A 17785-nucleotide genomic window follows, 5' to 3' on the forward strand; every position below is an offset into this window, starting at 1 on the left:
AGAAAAAACACAATGGTACCGTTTTTGAGTCTGGTTTGACCACCCTGAAATCGACCTCCGATCTACCAGCATCAGAGCCGAAGGCAAAACCACTCGGCCACTGAGCTGGTTGGTCGGTTCAAGTGTGTTTAGTTCATAGTTCAAACGTATTTTAAAACAGTACAGGTTAATTTTTTCAAGCCATCATAAAAAAATAAAAAAAAAATTCTATCCATCGTTATATTGATGCCTTGGTGGTATAGACAGTAGCCTACTACCAGAAGAATCAACCCAACACCACGTCATAGCAAATGGTGACGTTGATGATTCATTCTGCCATTGGCATGATTTCACAAGTCAACATTACATTTGGCTTACTTCAGAACAATGCAAAATACACTTTCCAGATAAAATTTCAACCGTTTTATACATTGATTTAACGTCTGCAGATGTTGATCAATGTAAAGAACGGTTGATTTGCTGTCTGGGTTACGACTGAAGTAGGAGTTTGTTGTTATTTATTAAAAAGTGGCCTAAACAATCATGGGAGAAAGTTGCTTGAGTGACTCCAGTCAGCCTACTGCTTTCAATTCTGTAGCATTGTTAATTTTAAACTTCTTGCGCTGTATCATGCTATCACAAGTAAATGACGCAGGCCCATCACTTCCGTTATTTTTGTGGAGATTTACAGTGCATTAGGTGCTGTTGAGCCAGTTAACAGCAAGTTAAAAGAAAAGCACATCTTAACAGAACAACATGTCAGCACCTCAAAGACGACCAGGTAAATTGTGATTATTATCATTAGCAGTAATTTTTACCGCTTTTGTTTTCAAGTAAATGTTAACACGTTCAAGTCTAAGCGTGTAAAACGCGATAACATGATGTACAAATGCAAAGATTAGAGGTGTTGCGACCGTGCCATATTTTAAACGGATTGTCCTGTTTTGGTATCATGCACGTTATAACGTCCGAGTTTTGTCGCTTCTACCTTTTTCTAGACCTCTGCTATGTTTGTCATATATTGTTTTTTTTCGTTGTAATGGTCAGAAATAAACTGAACTGAAGTGAATGCAAAAAACAAAATCGGTGTTTTAAAACGGTGGTCATAAATGACTGCTTGGTTCTTTTAGGACGAGGTTGTGGAAAATCTCGAGGTTGAGGAAAATCTCGGTTGTTCTAGTGTTCAGGTGTATATTTATGTGTTTTTAAATTTGGGAGAAGTTTTACCCTGTGTATGTACAATAATTGTACAATCCATCGCAGCTCTTTTTAATGTTTGCCTGCTTCCAATATCGAAGTTTCTCAAATAATGTAATTCAAGGTCTACTTTTTAATAAGGTCTACTTCTCGAATAATGTAAGTTATAATTCAATAGTCTACTTTTTATAAGATGTGAATCAAAACAAGTCTGCAAGAGATAGCCTATTTTTAAGCACGAGTCTGTTGTAGTTCTGACTCGTTTACATTATTCCAACCTTGTCTCAGTAAAGATTTCGTTCATGGTTCGACAAATACGGTAAGTTGGTTTCGTTTTTCGAAGAATTGTCTTCCATTTACACAATACCTCGCAATCTCTAGGTAGCCATGCTCGCATTTTGAGTTGCTTTGTAAGCTATAAGATAGGCGTTAGCTAAATTAGTATAGGCCTTTTAATTAAAAGTTTTCTTCTATATGTAATCTATTTTACTATTTATAATCTATAGTTGTAGCAAGTAAAATCAGATGTTACTTTAGAAAGTGCAAAAAAGGCATTCTTATATTTTACTTTTTTCTACTCAAATATATAACATTTTTGGAGGCAAGCTATAGATTTTTTCCAAAATATGGCCTGTAGTAAGGGGGGAACTGTTGTAAAAAAAGGGCCGGGTTGTCATTTAAGACTAACAAATTTTATCAAGACCGCTTGAACAAAAAGACCTTTATTAAGGCAAGTATTCCAGTCAGAAAATGCTGCTGTTTTTGTAACGTCAGAGAGAGTTGAAATGATATAAACAAGAAACTTTCCTGGCAAGAATTCTACATGGGGTTAGCCTAAGCCAACGTGCTGGTGCTTTGTGCAAGAGGTTTTTGGAAAATCAAAAAATTCTCGTTTTAACTTGAGGTACAAGTGTTATATCTTTTTGCCTTCAAAACTTCAATGACACACACGATGTTATTTTTAAGTAGCCCAAGCTCGTTTTAACTGTTAGCTTACACTCAACATTAGGCAACTTGTTATCATAGCCAAACTAAATAACGTTTACAGTGCTGCTTTAGTTTGCAAATCATGTCATGCATTGCAAAGTCAACGCGTCCACGGAAATACCCTGAATTATTCTTTGACTTACTTCAGTGTTATGCATGGGTAGTCTGAACATGGTGGTTTAGTAAAACTACTTGCAAAAAATATAACAATTTCAGAAGGCAAAATTCTTTTTACGTTGATGCAACTTTTGCAGACGAAAAATTGAAAGTAGTTGTTGCTTTTGTAAAGTAAGCAACTTCCAAATCGCCAGCAGCCTTTGCGTTTAATAGATTTAAATGAGTCATGTTTCCAACACAATCAATAAAATATTTCCTCATTTAATTGTATCTAGTTAACTATTGCGCTAAACTATCTTGGTGATACAAACGCACGAGATAAGGAATATCAGGTAAAACTGTATCATAACATTGGATGATTAATTCAATATTTCTCAAAGAATGAATCAACTACAATAGAAAGAACACCGGTATGACACCGCTCCTTTGTCTTTCCGTTGACATCTAGGTCTCCAACCACATGTTGTATGCCTGGATGCAACAAAATAATTGCAGCAATGCAGTGATGTGATTCAACCTAGTAAGCAACCGGCTCATTTTGACTAAAATTAACCACGTTTGGCAATCTTGGGTTCGGTGATTAAATGAGGTCCACTAGAAAAAAATGACCAGGAACAGGTTCTGTAAACTTTTTATTTTTAGGAAGCGGTTTGCGCGAATCAGTGAGAAGCGGCCAAATTTGTCGTCACAAAACAATTGGGCTACTCAATGATGGTGAAACTGAAACTGTGAATCTTAAATTCAGAACTCAAAAGGAAATTGTTTTTACAAGAATATTTTTTATTTTTTTGAAAGGGTAGGCTATTTTTTTTTCTTCTCAAGAAGTGACTAACCAAACGCTAACAGGCGTGTATTCCCGAAAAGAAATATCGCTGATGTTCATATTTTGACTCATCGTCTTTCTCGATAGGCATCTTTGCGGAAGACCGACAATAATGATCTAGTAAGCCCGTTAAGCATATTACAGCATCCGCATTCAAATCCACTTCAGTTTGTTTGTTTTGTTGGCAAAAAAACAAAATTACACAAAACGCAATGAACACAAACTATTCGCACAACAAGGATTGCAGCGAAAGAGCAAAAAATCACTAAAGTCAGTCGCCACCCAAATATTTACACAAACACTAAAATTAGGTAGGCTACATTGTTAAAACACAGATATTAAAATAACAAAACAAGGCAACATGAAACATAATGACTACAGTAGGCTATATGCAAAGAGGCAAACAAATGATGAGATAAGCAGTTGAATGAAAGATCTTGTGATCATGATGCATTTCGACGCTTTTCGATGAGACATGCGCATGCGCTCTTGCAACGTTTTATTGTTTTTCAGAATGAATTTTGATACTTTACTTTCAGCATAAAATTTCATTAGCGCTACAGTTTAGTCCAGTGGTTTTTAACCAGGTTTCCGCGGAACCCTAAGGTTCCGCCAGTTTACATTCAAATCCGAGAGTCTTTTTTATTATTATATGCATATTGTTTAAATATAATGAATGATTAGGTTTGCCACTATTAATAAATTTGCTACACTTTAACACGTTCGCTGCGATCCCGAATTTTTGTTGTTTTCTTGTGGTGCGATTACCTTTAACTTTTTGCTTTCCAGCCAAATTTCGTCGACAGTTTGTATTTTTATTGTACATAAATAAATCTGAAAATGAGTATTTTAAGTGAATTTTATTAATCAAACGATGTTTTTTGCATAAGGCCATTAAATTATTGAACAGGGGTTCCTCGAGCTTCTGGAATGTTTCATTAGGTTCCGTTCCACCAAAAAGGTTGAAAACCAGTGGTTTAGTCAATTAATCTGTTGTTGAGGTAACATAATGCTCTTGTAACAAAATGCTTTAAAATGCAATGCCTACATAATTTTCAAACAATCAAATCAAAACACTGCGGCAAACCTTTTCGCTCTCAACAATAGAAAACGTTTTTTTAACGGTAGTCTACTCCGAATAAGAAGTCTCACTCTCACCGACAGCTCAATAGAAAATGATTGACATTGTGATAAAAAAGTAAAATCAAGCACGGATAAGTAAAAGAGTTGTAAATTTACAATTGAATTTGCAAACTTACATTTACAGATCCTACTGAATCTACAACGGAGCAAAATTTAGAGTACGCCGCTTCTCTCATCTTCAAAGTTTTCAGCATGTATGACGTTGACAAAGGAGGCACCTTACAGCGACGGGAATTGCGTCATTTCCTACGTCAGTGCGGAGCGAAACTATCCGAAAAACAATGCAATGACATTATTGATCAATTGGATACTGACGGGGATGGTATGGCAAAAGCTTAACTTTGTCGTTGGTTTATTTAGTCTTACTACTGCTAACGGGCTATTCATAAAATAACATTGAAAAAAATGACCTTCCCTCTCCTTCATGTCCGCAAAATCTCCGCACTTTGTCAATAAAAAGTCCCTAAATTGCAACCCCTCCCTCCAACTGAGTGTGAACGTCTTTTATAGACAGCCCGTTATATGATAATGGTTTTATTTTGCGCCTACTGCAATAACATAACACCATAAAACTTAGCAACGACACGGCTCTCAGATTTAGTTTACAAAGTATCTTGTGATGATTGCAATTTAATTTATGTTGGTCAAACAAAACGAGATCTTAAATCTGGCATTGGTAATCATAAAAGGACTTAAACTTCAGATCATAAAATAACATGGAGCTGTACATGGAGCATTCCAGAAGTTGAAAGTGATTATGAAAAGGAACGATTTCTGAAAGTTGGTTTATCAATGAATAGCCTCGTGTAATGAATTGTAATGACGTCATCTCTTTTCCTGCTCTTTACAAAAAACTATTGTTTGATGTAGGCTATTGCTATTTTGCATTCATCAAATGCTGGCATTTGCATAACAATCTATCCCAGATATGGAAAAACTACGGCCCGTGGGCCAAATCCGGCCGTTGGGTTATTTAATCTGGTCCGCTTGACATTGGCGGAAACGAATGCTTTAACTCAATTCATTACTATTTTTTCTAATGCACACACAATCATTCTATCTTATTGAAATTTTGTTATGTAGGGTCTATGGTTTATTATTATGTCACAACTAAGCATTGTTAATTCGGTTTATTGTTCCGTCGCAGTTAAACAATTGTTGAAACTTTGTTTAGTCAATTTTTTGTTTTTTGAAAGTTTTGTTTATCACTTCATCTTCAACAGGTTTATAAAAGAAAACTGCTTATGAAACAAATCTGTTAAATAATGTAAATAATGTTGTTAATAAACTGTAGCTTAACATTCTTGTCCATTTCATATACTCACATGGCCCGCTTGTCAATGATTAAAAAGTTTTGGCCCGTGGCCCAAAAAGCTTGCCCACCCCCGATCTAACCTTTCTTAGCGTTATGTGGGCTACCGAAATTAAATTAGTTTCATGCTGATTATAAACTGTGCAGTGGTGCGTGTAGAATTTATTTCTTCGTGACTAATATTAGCCGCAGTCTCTTTCTCTGCTCTCATTTAAGTGAAAAAAATGGAATCATATCAGTAGGGGATCTAGGAGGGGAGACTTAGTGACGTGTCCTCCAAAATCGAGAAAAAACATGTAATTTATTTCCGCATTTTTATAAAATTTTCTTGATCGCTACGCCACTTTATTTTATTTCAGTTAGCATATAATCAGTGGCATTGGGCACATGGGGTTTCAGCAGTGAATTTGATGGGTAGAAAGTTTATTTGGCCTTCAAAAGCTAAAAATAATAGCCTACAATGGAAGGGCAGGACCTACGAGCCGATTTTTACAAAATTTCGTATATTTTTTGTTTAGTGTCTACAATTTGTCTCAAAATTTACGTATATCTTCCTACCTACAGTCTCCATACTTTCATGGATTTTAAGCATGTTCCGGTGGAAGCGGAAGTCCCTAAAACGAAAAATGTAGCGTCCTCCAAAGTGGTTCATACGACCCGCAAGTGAGGGTCCTACGACCATACGTAGAGGGTCATGTAAGCCGCTTAAAAAAACATGCAGTATTTTCGATTTTCCATTTATTTAACAGTTTTATGTTGTGCTGTTATCATATGCCACTACAAGAAATGTCAAATGGGAAACACTAAATGTATGCGCTAATCGGAAAATCTCTCTGTTACGAACACAGATGATTTTACTATCAGCGCAAAATAGTCCGTACACAAAGTTTAATTTGTAATCAGCAAATTGGACAAACAGGACTGTACTTCATCACCACAAAGTTGTTTATTCAAAATTGTACATAGACAAGTCAACAGGTATCAATTAATTTCTTTAGATCAACAAAATGGTTGGCAGGTCGCTCCAACAGGGAGGTTCACAGGTCACGCACCACATGACCGGTAATTTTTTTGCTCCCAGCCTAAAATCTGAACTTTTAGTCTCACTCAATATAGCTAAAAACAATGCTAATTTATCGCACAATAATCACTTATCAGTGAAAAACAAGACATCACTCAGGTTAAACAAATAGAAAACATGTTGTACGACCTCAAAAATTTACAAAGTTATGTCAAAATCAGCAATGAGGTTTCCCGTCCACAAAGCAGCTCAAAAAATGACGTTACTTTCTAGGAAAACCTAACGAAGCGTGTCAAAGCCAACAATATCCACATTTGGCACTAAAGACTTATATAAAAAAATGTAAGGGGGTGGTTCGCAGGTCACCCCTGTTCACAGGTCCCGCTTTTCCCCTACCTTTCTGCCGTCGTGAAAAAACATTGTTTCAAACCTAACGTTTAATTTTAACGAAAGCCGTGTAACTCAAACTTCTACAGAAATTCAATTTAATTTGATAAATTTTGTCAGATAGTCTACATCTATAACGTCTACAACTTGGACCAAAACATTATTGGGTCGAAAAATACAAAAGTGATCAAAAGTGACCAAACTAGTTAAAATTTGTCAAACTTTTCAGAAGGCAAGTACTCCAGATCCCTTCCCCATAAACATTGGCTCGTGAAAAACACGAGAAAGATACGTGTTTTTTTACCCCAGTTTCTCGTGTAAAACCCGTGATGTGCACCCGTGTATTACACGGGTGTTTGCACAAACGCAACCCGTGTTTTTCACGACTTCTAAACCCGTGTTTTACACGGCATCTAACCCGTGTTTTACACGACTTCTAAACCCGTGTTTTACACGACTTCTAACCCGTGTTTTACACGACTTCTAAACCCGTGTTTTACACGGCATCTAACCCGTGTTTTACATGACTTCTAAACCCGTGTTTTACACGGCATCTAACCCGTGTTTTACACGACTTCTAAACCCGTGTTTTACACGGGTGTTTGCACAAACGCAACCCGTGTTTTTACACGACTTCTAACCCGTGTTTTACATGACTTCTAAACCCGTGTTTTACACATCAAACCCGTGTTTAATATGGCAATTTATTTGGTACCAAAATCACACATGCCAAAAACACAGATATAACTGAAGACAGTACAGCTGTTTCACACATCATCAGTTGGGCGAACCGTGCTGGATGAAGATGTCCTTGCAACTGACTGTCTTCTTATTCTCTTTTCAGCTGATTTGAGGAATTCTTGCACAACAGCTTTAACATCGCCCATGGTTGTGTCTTTTGTGTAACTGTATGTTCGAACTGATGCTGTAAGCAAAAAAGAGTTAGTGCTTAGTCACAAAAGCAATAGGCTAGCAATAGATATACAGAATTCTTCACGGATCAAATATATTAAAAATAGATTGCAACATACGTTCATTAAGCAGGGTATACGTGCAAAATCTAAAGTTTAGGCTACATACCATAAATTACAAAAATAAGTTTGCAATCTTTAATTGGGCGCTTGGAACCGCGTTGACCCATCCAATTAAACTTCGTCATAAGCTTATCCGTAAATACTCCAGAAAGAAGTTGCTTTACGCTCTTTTTGTAGTCCGTCGAAAAATACCGACTCAAATAGGAAATCTGCAAAACAACATTTATCATATAAAATTTAGACTTCACGGTTATATTCCATAGAATAAAAGTAGAGCGCACTCATACTGCAAGCTGTTAAATTTCATTGTTAACAGTCAGGGCCGTGGAGTCAGAGCCGTAACAATGTTTATTGTTTAGCCAAAGGAGTCGGAGTTTTAAAAATTGCACTGACTCCGACCCCTATATAAAATTGAGGAATGCTCTACATTGCGAGGAATTTTAAAATTATCCATTGTCAGAGTGTCAAAAACTTTGGGAAATGTATATTTTGTTGTTTTGCTGCAAATCAATGAATCGTTGTTTTGCTGCAGTCAATGCTGGTTGAAACTTTCAAGAAATTTGCAGCAGTACGACATTGCAAAACTGTTTTAAAGAGAGTAAAAATAACCAGTATTTCTTGTATGTCTATTCTATGAGGAGAATCGGAGTTGTGATACCGATTGCACAATGCACAGCCATGTTAACAGTAAAAAAAAAATTACCAGTTTATTTTGAACAGTGCTGTTTCCCAGGCTGTGTTCAAGCTGATCAAAATTCTCCAGGCTGTTGATGGGAAAAGATGGAATGTCCGAAGGGGGTTCCTCCATTTGTTGAGCTGGGGCGCTTCTTTCGTTTGTCATTATTATATCCAATTATTCGTTGACAGAATTAAAATTCCCATAATTTCCAGTTGAGCAATTCGAATTCGTCGAACTGTGTGAAAAATAAATAGTTGCTTTAACATGATTTGGTGTTAGCAAAGGTGCTTTGCTTTGACAATACAAAAAGAATAGCTCCCAGGCTAGGGCAGTTGTGATTTAAGCAGCTGCCAAACAAGAAAAGCGAGTGGTAAATAATACTGCCAATTAAGAACAATGCTCTTGTAGGGGCGCTCACGTGAGAGACTCAACAGATCTTCCAAAATTCGAGAAACTGAATTTTCAAAATGCGCTGCTTGTGAGTAAAGATGGGAGTTACGAAGGATAAAAAAGAGAGTAAACATAAATAAACGAAGTGAAGAATTATAGCTAAAACTATATCATCACACCGATGCAGCTGAGCAATTGTTGAGCGAAGTTAATCGAACAAGTTTCAAGATTTTAATTTAACCAGGTGCAAACCTTCACTTTGCAGCGCAACAAATTCGTCACAAGATATGTTCTTGGTCACTTCAGGCGTAGTGTCGATTGCAACATTCAACTGATTGTCATCCAAGTGAAAATCAAGGACTGATTGTTCGCGCTCTGGACTTGATTGCTGTGGTGCCCTCACAGAGGAAGATTGTGGAAATTCTGGAACTTGTGGCAGTTGCTGCAAGGTTGTAGCAACCTCAGCTGCTCGTACAGGAGTAGAAACCTATGGAAGATTTAGTGACCGTCAGAGTGAACATTAACAAAATATATTCAGTGATATGCTTGGCTCCCTCTACACCCTCAAGTGTCGCACACGAAAACAAACTGACAACTATGTTATTCAGGACTGTCCAATCTATCGCGTTCTAACTAGGGCACATGCTGGTCTCAAAATCCTGGATGACGACAGCATATTTAGGCAACGTTCGAAAAGTTCTGATTGAACACCTTAATCCGTGCTATTAACCTTAAAAATGAGATTGCAATATATTTTTAAAATCATATTACTTTTAAAAACCGCTCAATTTCCCTAAAAAACAACACCTAAAAATCGTCAAATTTTGGGATTATCATAATTAATAAGTGATTAAAGTATTTGTTTACTTACAGTAATGATATTTTCTGACTCCGGGAGTCGCTTTCATCTGTATATGCAATCCTCATAGACAACCGGCAATTCCTGCATTTATAATTTGAAAACAGTTACTTCAGCTAGATGTCATGCTTGCCCTTGCTTATTGGTACATTACCTACTGATATCTCGTCAACATCAACATATTTTGCATATATACAACCAATCATCATGCAATAAACGTAGAAATGCATGGGTGTACGGTATCTTAAAGGATTAGCTTATATTTGCATCACGGTGTTGTCAGGTACAATGTAACAAGCCAAAATGTACTTACATTAGATACAATTTATACAACAATGTTACAAAAACGTTATATACAACTGCCATCTGCCACGTTAGTGTAACTTTGACTTCAATGCAATAAGTTACTATAATGTGAAGTACTGGCATGCACCCATGTATGATAATTAAGTTAAGAAAGGGTAAAATTAGTTTTGAGCAGTTAAAATCAAAATGAAATGAACAAATATCAGGGAAAAATGAATGCATTGTTATACCGCTTTCTTCTTTTCGATTTAGGTTGTCTAGTATCATTTACTTCTTCTTCACTAGCTGCTGTTGAAGCCAAATCAGAAGTATTTTCAGCATGTTGTAACTTTATCAGTGCTTTAGCCAAATCATCTGTTGCAAAATATTAACAGGTCATCTTCCGATAACAGTAATCAAGATTAGGAAAAACAATACACTGGAGATTTGGAGAATAAGATCTCATGCATATTGCATATGGAATAATAACAATCTGCTAAAGCGGTTAAATGGAAATTACACACCTTTTTACAGTAATATTCATACCTAAATTTTTGTTGAACATGCTCAAAGAATGCCCCAAATTCAACGTAATTTTTCAAAGTTTTCCGGGGGAGGACTCCCAGATCCCCCGCCGCTGGGTGTCGCCTTCGGCAATTACGCTGCCAGGCTTCGTCCGCCGACCGTCAAACCACCCCTCCTCCCCTTTCAAAATACCTAGCTACGCTACTGAATTGGATCATTGTCATTGGGGCCCGCAAAGCATATTCCGCACAGGGCCCGAAATACCCTAAGACCGGCACTGTACTGGGGCGTTTCTTTCGTTTGTCATCATTACTGCATAAGCGTAGCCAGGGGGGCAAAAGGGGCCATGCCCCCCAAATTTTCAAAGTTTGGATTCCGAAGTTGAACCCTTTGTTGAAAATATAATATAATTTGTATAAATTTAAATCGTTTTCCAAGACATCTGGCTATTAACACCCCCAGGATTTGTTTTAGACACACAGAAAGACACCAATAAATTTTGCAAATCGTAAATCGCGCAAAGTTGATGCGATTTACGCTTCTTTAAACTAATCTGTGGAAGCAATTTCAGAATCGCTTACTCTGTTGGGTTTTTGTGTAGCTGAGTTTTTTGTGTTCTCTAATTTTAGCCGCAGTTTTTGCCCATTCGTGTGTAACAGCTACCTTTAATAAGTTAATAGCTGTTTATCTGCCTACAAATTTCATACAATTATTACCCTGAAAGTGTTTCCAGAAAGCGCTATAATGCATAATTTGAGTGTAATTTTGCAAATTTTTTACGGGGGAGCATGCCCCCGGACTCCCCTAAAATATGCGTGCTTTTGGCACGCTCTAACCCCCCGCCAGCCTTATTGCTTCCCTTGCTTAAACAAAATATATTTAGTGATATGCTTGGCTCACTCTACACCTACAAGTGTCGCACACAAAAACAAACTGACGACTATGTTATTCTGGACTGTCCAATGTATCGCGCTCCAACTGGGGCACATGCTGGTCTCGAAGTATTTTCAGCATGTTGTAACTTTATCAGTGCTTTAGCCAAATTATGTGTTGCAAAATGTTAACATGTCATCTTCCCATAACAGTGATCAAGCTTAGTAAAAACGATACACTGAAGAATAAGATCTCATGCATATTGCATATGGAATAATACCTAACAACCTGCTAAAGCGGTTAAATGGAAATTACATATCAAAAAATTGACAGCTAATTAAGACAAGCAGCTGTGCTGCAACAGAAACAACAGAGCAAACATAAATTTTGTTGCACAAAACTCCATATATTGGAAAACATATTATATACATATAGGTACATGTTGATTGTTGAATGAAACAACCTTGACACTTGGCAATGTAGCCTACCGTAAATTAGTAAGAGAGAATCATAAGGCCAGTGAATTCCAACTCTTAACTCTTAAGTCACCATAATTATATATATGTATAATATAGCCGGCCATTGGGTACTCTACTGGCAAAACCCTACCTCTGATTGTTTCCAACTTTTATTTAGGTGCCGTATGTATTATAACTTAATGGGTAGTATAAATAATTTAATATTAATGTTTACCTGTTTTGTACATAATTCGTACATGATACTTTTTCCAATTTGGATTGACATCTGAATTTTGTAGGCATAACTGGCGAACCTTGTAACCGGAAGCTCAGGCCAATAACATTCCAAAACATCATTATCATGAAATATCCATTTCTCTAGGACAAGATCAACTTCACCTCTTGATATAAAGTCTACGACTGAAAATGCTCTTAGTCATAGTCTTCATATATTTAATCTACAGAAGCACAAAATAGACTGGACTTACTTAACACAGACAGTAAAGCATTTTCAATCAGTGTTGTTTCTCAAGACTGCACATTAAATGATAGGCCAATCGAGTAAAACTATTCATACAATAGAAATAAATGCATTGTCTACACTCTACAGCAAGCCCTGTAGCCTGTAGGTAGGTACCATACTTCGATAGATGACAAAAAACAGGCACAGCTTTTCGCTACCTTTTTGAACAGCACTGCACCATTTCGGTATGTTCATCGCGATTCGTGCACAATCTTTTGGTAAAAAGAAAGATTGAACCTTTTATCTTCAGGCGCTTTTCGGTAAATTTAAATCAGTTAATGATTTCTAAATATAAATGGAAGATTAATTAACACAAACCTTGTAGCCTACTTAACAGTCACTCTAAAAAGTCCTCTCCTAAGCTGATAAGCAAATACTACATAGTGAAATTCTGTGCCATTTTTTATGTCACAGACTCACAGGGATATTTAATCAGGTGACCGCTGGTAACCGTGATATAAGGTTTACGAAAAATAAAGGGGAGAAATTCGTTTTTAATGAAAATTACATAATACTGTATTCCTGAGTTGCACAATTCCTATTGTAAAGATATTAACATAAAACACAACAAATAGCCTACTAGAGTTGAAAATTTATTTTAAACGAGAGAAACAAGATGAAACAAACTTGCTACTAGCGTGAAAAAAACACGTGTATAACACGTTAAAAACACGTGAGTGTACAAAAAAAGTGAATATGCAACTGCCAAATTTTTTTAAAGATATTAACATAAAACACATCAAATAGCCTACTAGAGTTGAAATATTACTTTAAACGAGAAAAACAAGATAAAAAAAACTTGGTACTGGCGTGTAAAAACACGTGCATAACACGTTAAAAACACGTGAGTATACAAAAAAAAGTGAATATGCAACTGCAGAGATTTTTTAAAGATATTAACATAAAACGCATCAAATACCCTACTAGAGTTGAAAAATTACTTTAAACAAGAAAAACAACATGAAAAAAACCTGCTTCTGGCGTGTAAAAAACACGTGTATAACACGATAAAAACACGTGAGTATGCAAAAAAAGTGAATATGCAACTGCCAAATTTTGTTAAAGATATTAACATAAAACACATCAAATAGCCTACTACAGTTGAAATATTACTTTAAACGAGAAAAACAAGATATAACAAACTTGGTACTGGCGTGTAAAAACACGTGTATAACACGTTAAAAACACGTGAGTATACAAAAAAAAGTGAATATGCAACTGCAGAGATTTTTTAAAGATATTAACATAAAACGCATCAAATAGGAAATAGCCTACTAGAGTTTAAAAATTACTTTAAAAGAGAAAAACAAGATGAAACGAACTTGCTACTGGCGTGTAAAAAACACGTGTATAACACGTTAAAAACACGTGAGTATGCAGAAAAAAATGAATACGCAATTGGAGAATTTTTTTAAACATATTAACATAAAACGTATCAAAAAGCCTACTAGAGTTGAAAAATTATTTTAAACGAGAAAAACAAGATGAAACAAACTTGGTACTGGCGTGTAAAAAACACGTGTATAACACGTTAAAAACACGTGAGTATGCAGAAGAAAATGGATACGCAATTGGAGAAATTTTTTAAAAGTATTAACATAAAACGTATCAAATAGCCTACTAGAGTAGAAAAATTATTTTAAACGAGAAAAACAAGATGAAACAAACTTGGTACTGGCGTGTAAAAAACACGTGTATAACACGTTAAAAACACGTGAGTATGCAGAAAAAAATGAGTATGCAATTGGAGAAATTTTTTAAAGATATTAACATAATACGTATCAAATAGCCTACTAGAGTTGAAAAATTATTTTAAACGAGAAAAACAAGATGAAACAAACTTGGTACTGGCGTGTAAAAAACACGTGTATAACACGTTAAAAACACGTGAGTATGCAGAAACAAGTGAATGTGCAACTGCAGAAATTTTTCAAAGATATTAACATAAAACGTATCAATTGATATTCTAGAGTTGAAAAACTTACTTCAAATATGATATAAAGCATTATTGCAATTGATGACATGTGTAAAAAATCTCGTGTTAATCACGTGTTAAAGAGGTGTAAAAAAAACGTACCCCAGTATTACACGAGTTCCCCCAGAATTTCACGTGTTTTTCACGAGCCAATGTTTATGGGGTTTGCTTTGCCTTCCGTACTCCAGATCCCTTTGCTTCTTCAGACTTCAAAATTTACATCATTTTGTTTCCTCTTACAATCTTCACTTCTTCGCAACTCCGACGCTCTCCCCCTAAAAGTTTTTTTTTCCGCTACTGAGTCTTGTTTCTACCTTCTACGTATAAGCCAATTAGCCAATACAAGAATTTTTTTACTTGTGTTTGTTTGTTGGTTATCCCATGGCTACGTAGAGATCAAGCCGTATCTCCAGGTGGCCATGGGAATCTCCAAGTTAGTTTACCGTTGTGAACCATTAGTCTAATTGCCAAACTTGTTTTAGGTGAAATGAACTTCGCTGAGTTTATGGCGTTTCTTGGTCGAATATACCAGCTACAATTTTTTGGAACAGACGCAGGAATATTCTGGAACAAATCTGCAAAGCAACAACCTAAAACCAATCAGCAACAGAAACAAACGTCCCCGAAGATTTCTTCTCCTTGCGGAGTTTCGGCTCCTCCTCCTTCTTCTTCAGGATACAACGAAAGACCACTTCCACAAGTTCCAGGAAAATCCCCATCTCGTCATCCACATGCTAACATATCTCCAGTAGCCCCACCATTACCCCAAAAAACTTCACCTAGGATGAGACGACCCCCTGCTCATTACAAATAAGCATTTTGGCCTGATATAAACCTCTCCTGGGTGGTAGTTGGAAACAAGAACCTTCACAGACTCGCGAAAAGTATACCTTGTGTATGTGTAGGTCTAAGGAATCGGGTTGTGTCAGATTTTATAACGTAGCAAATTCTATGCTATTGCTTATAAGTTGTTAGAAAACAATTTTCAATCATGTTCATAAAATCTAACGGCTGGCCATGTCGTACAATTCGATTTGTAGATTCGTTCTGTACTTGTTCTCAGGAAAACATTTTTATAGGTCGGTGTTGTCAACTGTCAAGCTTTATCTTTTATGCACAACCATCTTTGCTTCTTGATTAAATCTTCGGCTTCTTGAGTTCTTAGTTGCTTGTTTTTATTCGCAAATAATCAACTTACCTTTCGCCTTACACCAGAATCATGACGAAATTGGGTTAACAATTATGCCTTTAGAAAAAAATGACACAAACAAAGGTCTAGAATTGATTGGCATTGTTGTTGTTATTCGCTGTATTGTAAGCCTATTACATAGATATAGAATATTTACATGCGGCAAATCGTTCAAGTAACTTGAAGAACCAGATCAGTTGAAGACCGGTTAATGGTTATGATTCCTTCCAGTTTGTTTATTGGGTCTTGGTTCGATTCTTGGTCTGGTCAAACCAAAAATTAGTTTTTTTTAATTTGGTCGTTCGTGTGCAAAGCAGTAAAGGAGATCAGCAGAGAAATGACAATGTTTAAAAATTTGAAAATATCGTAGTCTACGGTACGTTATGAATAGAAAAACTTAAAGAGTTAAAATTCTTGACGTGACAAAAATAATGTTAAACTTCGCCATTTACAGTATTAGATAGTTTGATATCGTGTCAAGAGAGAACTTTATTTTCGATTCGTATTTTAATATATACAGTACAAATATTTTTTACAAAATCTACTGTAGGCTACCTGAGGCAGACGAAAGCGATGCATGCATGCAATAGGCTACTGTAATCAATCTGTGTATCCACGTGCAGAAAATTTACTGGCATTTAAGAAATGTAGCCTAATAATTTGTTTGTTGTTTGTTTTGTTTTTCATATCTTTATCCTGCATTGCGGGAAAGCGGACTTGAGCGCTATGCATCGGTGTACGCCTTCCGACGTACAGTCGTACACCTGACCCACGCTGCAGCCGACGGCAATGTCTGTTTCCGGTTGTCTACTCTACTTATGACTTAAATTTGGTACTACCCATTACTCGAAATCGATCACTGGGTAGAGGCAATTATCGTAAAGTTTCTTGCCCAGAGAAACAACAGCAAGTGCGGGTGGCTGGAGTCAGAGTCTTTCTAGCCAACTGCCAACCATGCAACCTTATTTAAGTGTTGCCCCAAAAATATTGTTTATTTCACGTTCTTTTATGTATCGATAAATCAACATTTTTTACGCAATAAAAATGAGATCATCCACTGCATTAACCAATTCTTGCAAACCACAGGCCTTTTTAGGCCTATTGTGTAAAATGTAAATAATACAGGAAACATTCTATGGTAGCTTCAACATTTCATTGTGTAACAATGATGTTAAAGACAAGTTTAACTGACTAAAGTTACAAAAACTGGCAGCTAAATTTTGTGCGTTGCCAAATCTCCAATTCATAATCCATGTTCCGATAGGTGACAGTCTTAGGGACTCAGACTCTATAAGACTCCATAAAATATGCTATAGGGACTCCATAAAATTGCTGGTTGAAAAACTACTGGAATAAAACTCGTAAATTTATGTTTTTTTTTTTTGTATAAATCATACAGGTTTGTGCCTTTCTTTCCAGATACTGACTGCGCGTACTGTAAGCGCAGAAAACTCATTATTTTCTTCCATGCATTTTATTACTGCAGTTTTTATCACATTTTGATTTGGAAATCTTTTCCAGTGGATTTTTTATTGTTCATTCTAAGTTGGTTGGTTGGTTCTTGGTTGGTTTTGAATCTTTATCCTCGGACTGACAAAGCCTTGATTGGTTATTCCGGGTAGTTTCGCATAGCCTACTTGTAGAGGCTCTTGACGCAGGGCCGGTTACCGAGATTGGCGGAGTGAAGTTTCCGATTGTTGAAGTGTTGTTTTCGGGAAATATTCCATTCATTAGGTTAGGTGCCGCTGAATGGAGAGCAATCCTGAAATGCGTTGCTCAAGCGCACACCCCGAGAGTAGAACTAGCGCCGCGTGATCTTGAGCCAGGCGCGTAACCAATGAGCTAACGGGGTGGAGCTTCTAGTTTCCTTTGATGATTAAACAATGTACACGTTGGTGCGTATACAATGTAAGCTACATATAGGCCTACAGTCAACGCAAACAATTTTAACGTATTGCATACACTGAACATAAACAGTCAGTATAAGACACTGCATGCGTTTAGCATAGAAAAATTCATTTTTGCATTT

General features: G+C 36.4%; 2 protein-coding genes across 3 annotated transcripts; one reads left to right on the top strand and one right to left on the bottom strand.

Annotated features, from left to right (window-relative positions):
* The first annotated feature begins 368 nt into the window (after positions 1 to 368).
* Positions 369 to 15856, top strand: LOC145783602 (uncharacterized). The gene is made up of 3 exons (XM_082595499.1): positions 369 to 760; positions 4371 to 4568; positions 15050 to 15856. Exons 1-3 carry the CDS (start codon positions 736 to 738, stop codon positions 15379 to 15381), a joined length of 555 nt encoding a protein of 184 aa, XP_082451625.1. The 5' UTR covers positions 369 to 735; the 3' UTR covers positions 15382 to 15856.
* Positions 7513 to 12921, bottom strand: LOC145783613 (uncharacterized). Of its 2 annotated transcripts, XM_082595507.1 has the most exons (7): positions 12305 to 12921; positions 10465 to 10588; positions 9941 to 10012; positions 9322 to 9556; positions 8704 to 8914; positions 8047 to 8209; positions 7513 to 7891 (listed from the first exon to the last, which is right to left on the bottom strand). In XM_082595507.1, the coding sequence occupies exons 5-7, from the start codon at positions 8839 to 8841 to the stop codon at positions 7734 to 7736; spliced, it is 459 nt and encodes a 152-aa protein (XP_082451633.1). In that variant the 5' UTR covers positions 8842 to 8914; positions 9322 to 9556; positions 9941 to 10012; positions 10465 to 10588; positions 12305 to 12921; the 3' UTR covers positions 7513 to 7733. The 2 variants fall into 2 exon arrangements, with proteins under 2 accessions (XP_082451633.1, XP_082451639.1); XM_082595513.1 differs by lacking the exon at positions 12305 to 12921 and having other exon boundaries at positions 10465 to 12076.
* Positions 15857 to 17785: the final 1929 nt, after the last annotated feature.

This window comes from Aplidium turbinatum, chromosome 1, assembly GCF_918807975.1.
Source record: "Aplidium turbinatum chromosome 1, kaAplTurb1.1, whole genome shotgun sequence".
Lineage (NCBI taxonomy): Eukaryota > Metazoa > Chordata > Ascidiacea > Aplousobranchia > Polyclinidae > Aplidium > Aplidium turbinatum.

What these genes read in the sequence shown, in the direction of transcription:
- LOC145783602 (XM_082595499.1), top strand. Translation starts at nt 736, where the DNA reads ATGTCAGCACCTCAAAGACGACCAG. An exon ending in AGCACCTCAAAGACGACCAG is followed by an intron (nt 761 to 4,370) that starts GTAAATTGTGAT and finishes TTACATTTACAG; the next exon opens with ATCCTACTGAATCTACAACG. An exon ending in ATTGGATACTGACGGGGATG is followed by an intron (nt 4,569 to 15,049) that starts GTATGGCAAAAG and finishes AACTTGTTTTAG; the next exon opens with GTGAAATGAACTTCGCTGAG.
- LOC145783613 (XM_082595507.1), bottom strand. Translation starts at nt 8,841, where the DNA reads ATGACAAACGAAAGAAGCGCCCCAGCTCAACAAATGGAGGAACCCCCT. An exon ending in GCACTGTTCAAAATAAACTG is followed by an intron (nt 8,210 to 8,703) that starts GTAATTTTTTTT and finishes GTTGTTTTGCAG; the next exon opens with ATTTCCTATTTGAGTCGGTA. An exon ending in ACTTATTTTTGTAATTTATG is followed by an intron (nt 7,892 to 8,046) that starts GTATGTAGCCTA and finishes TTTTGCTTACAG; the next exon opens with CATCAGTTCGAACATACAGT.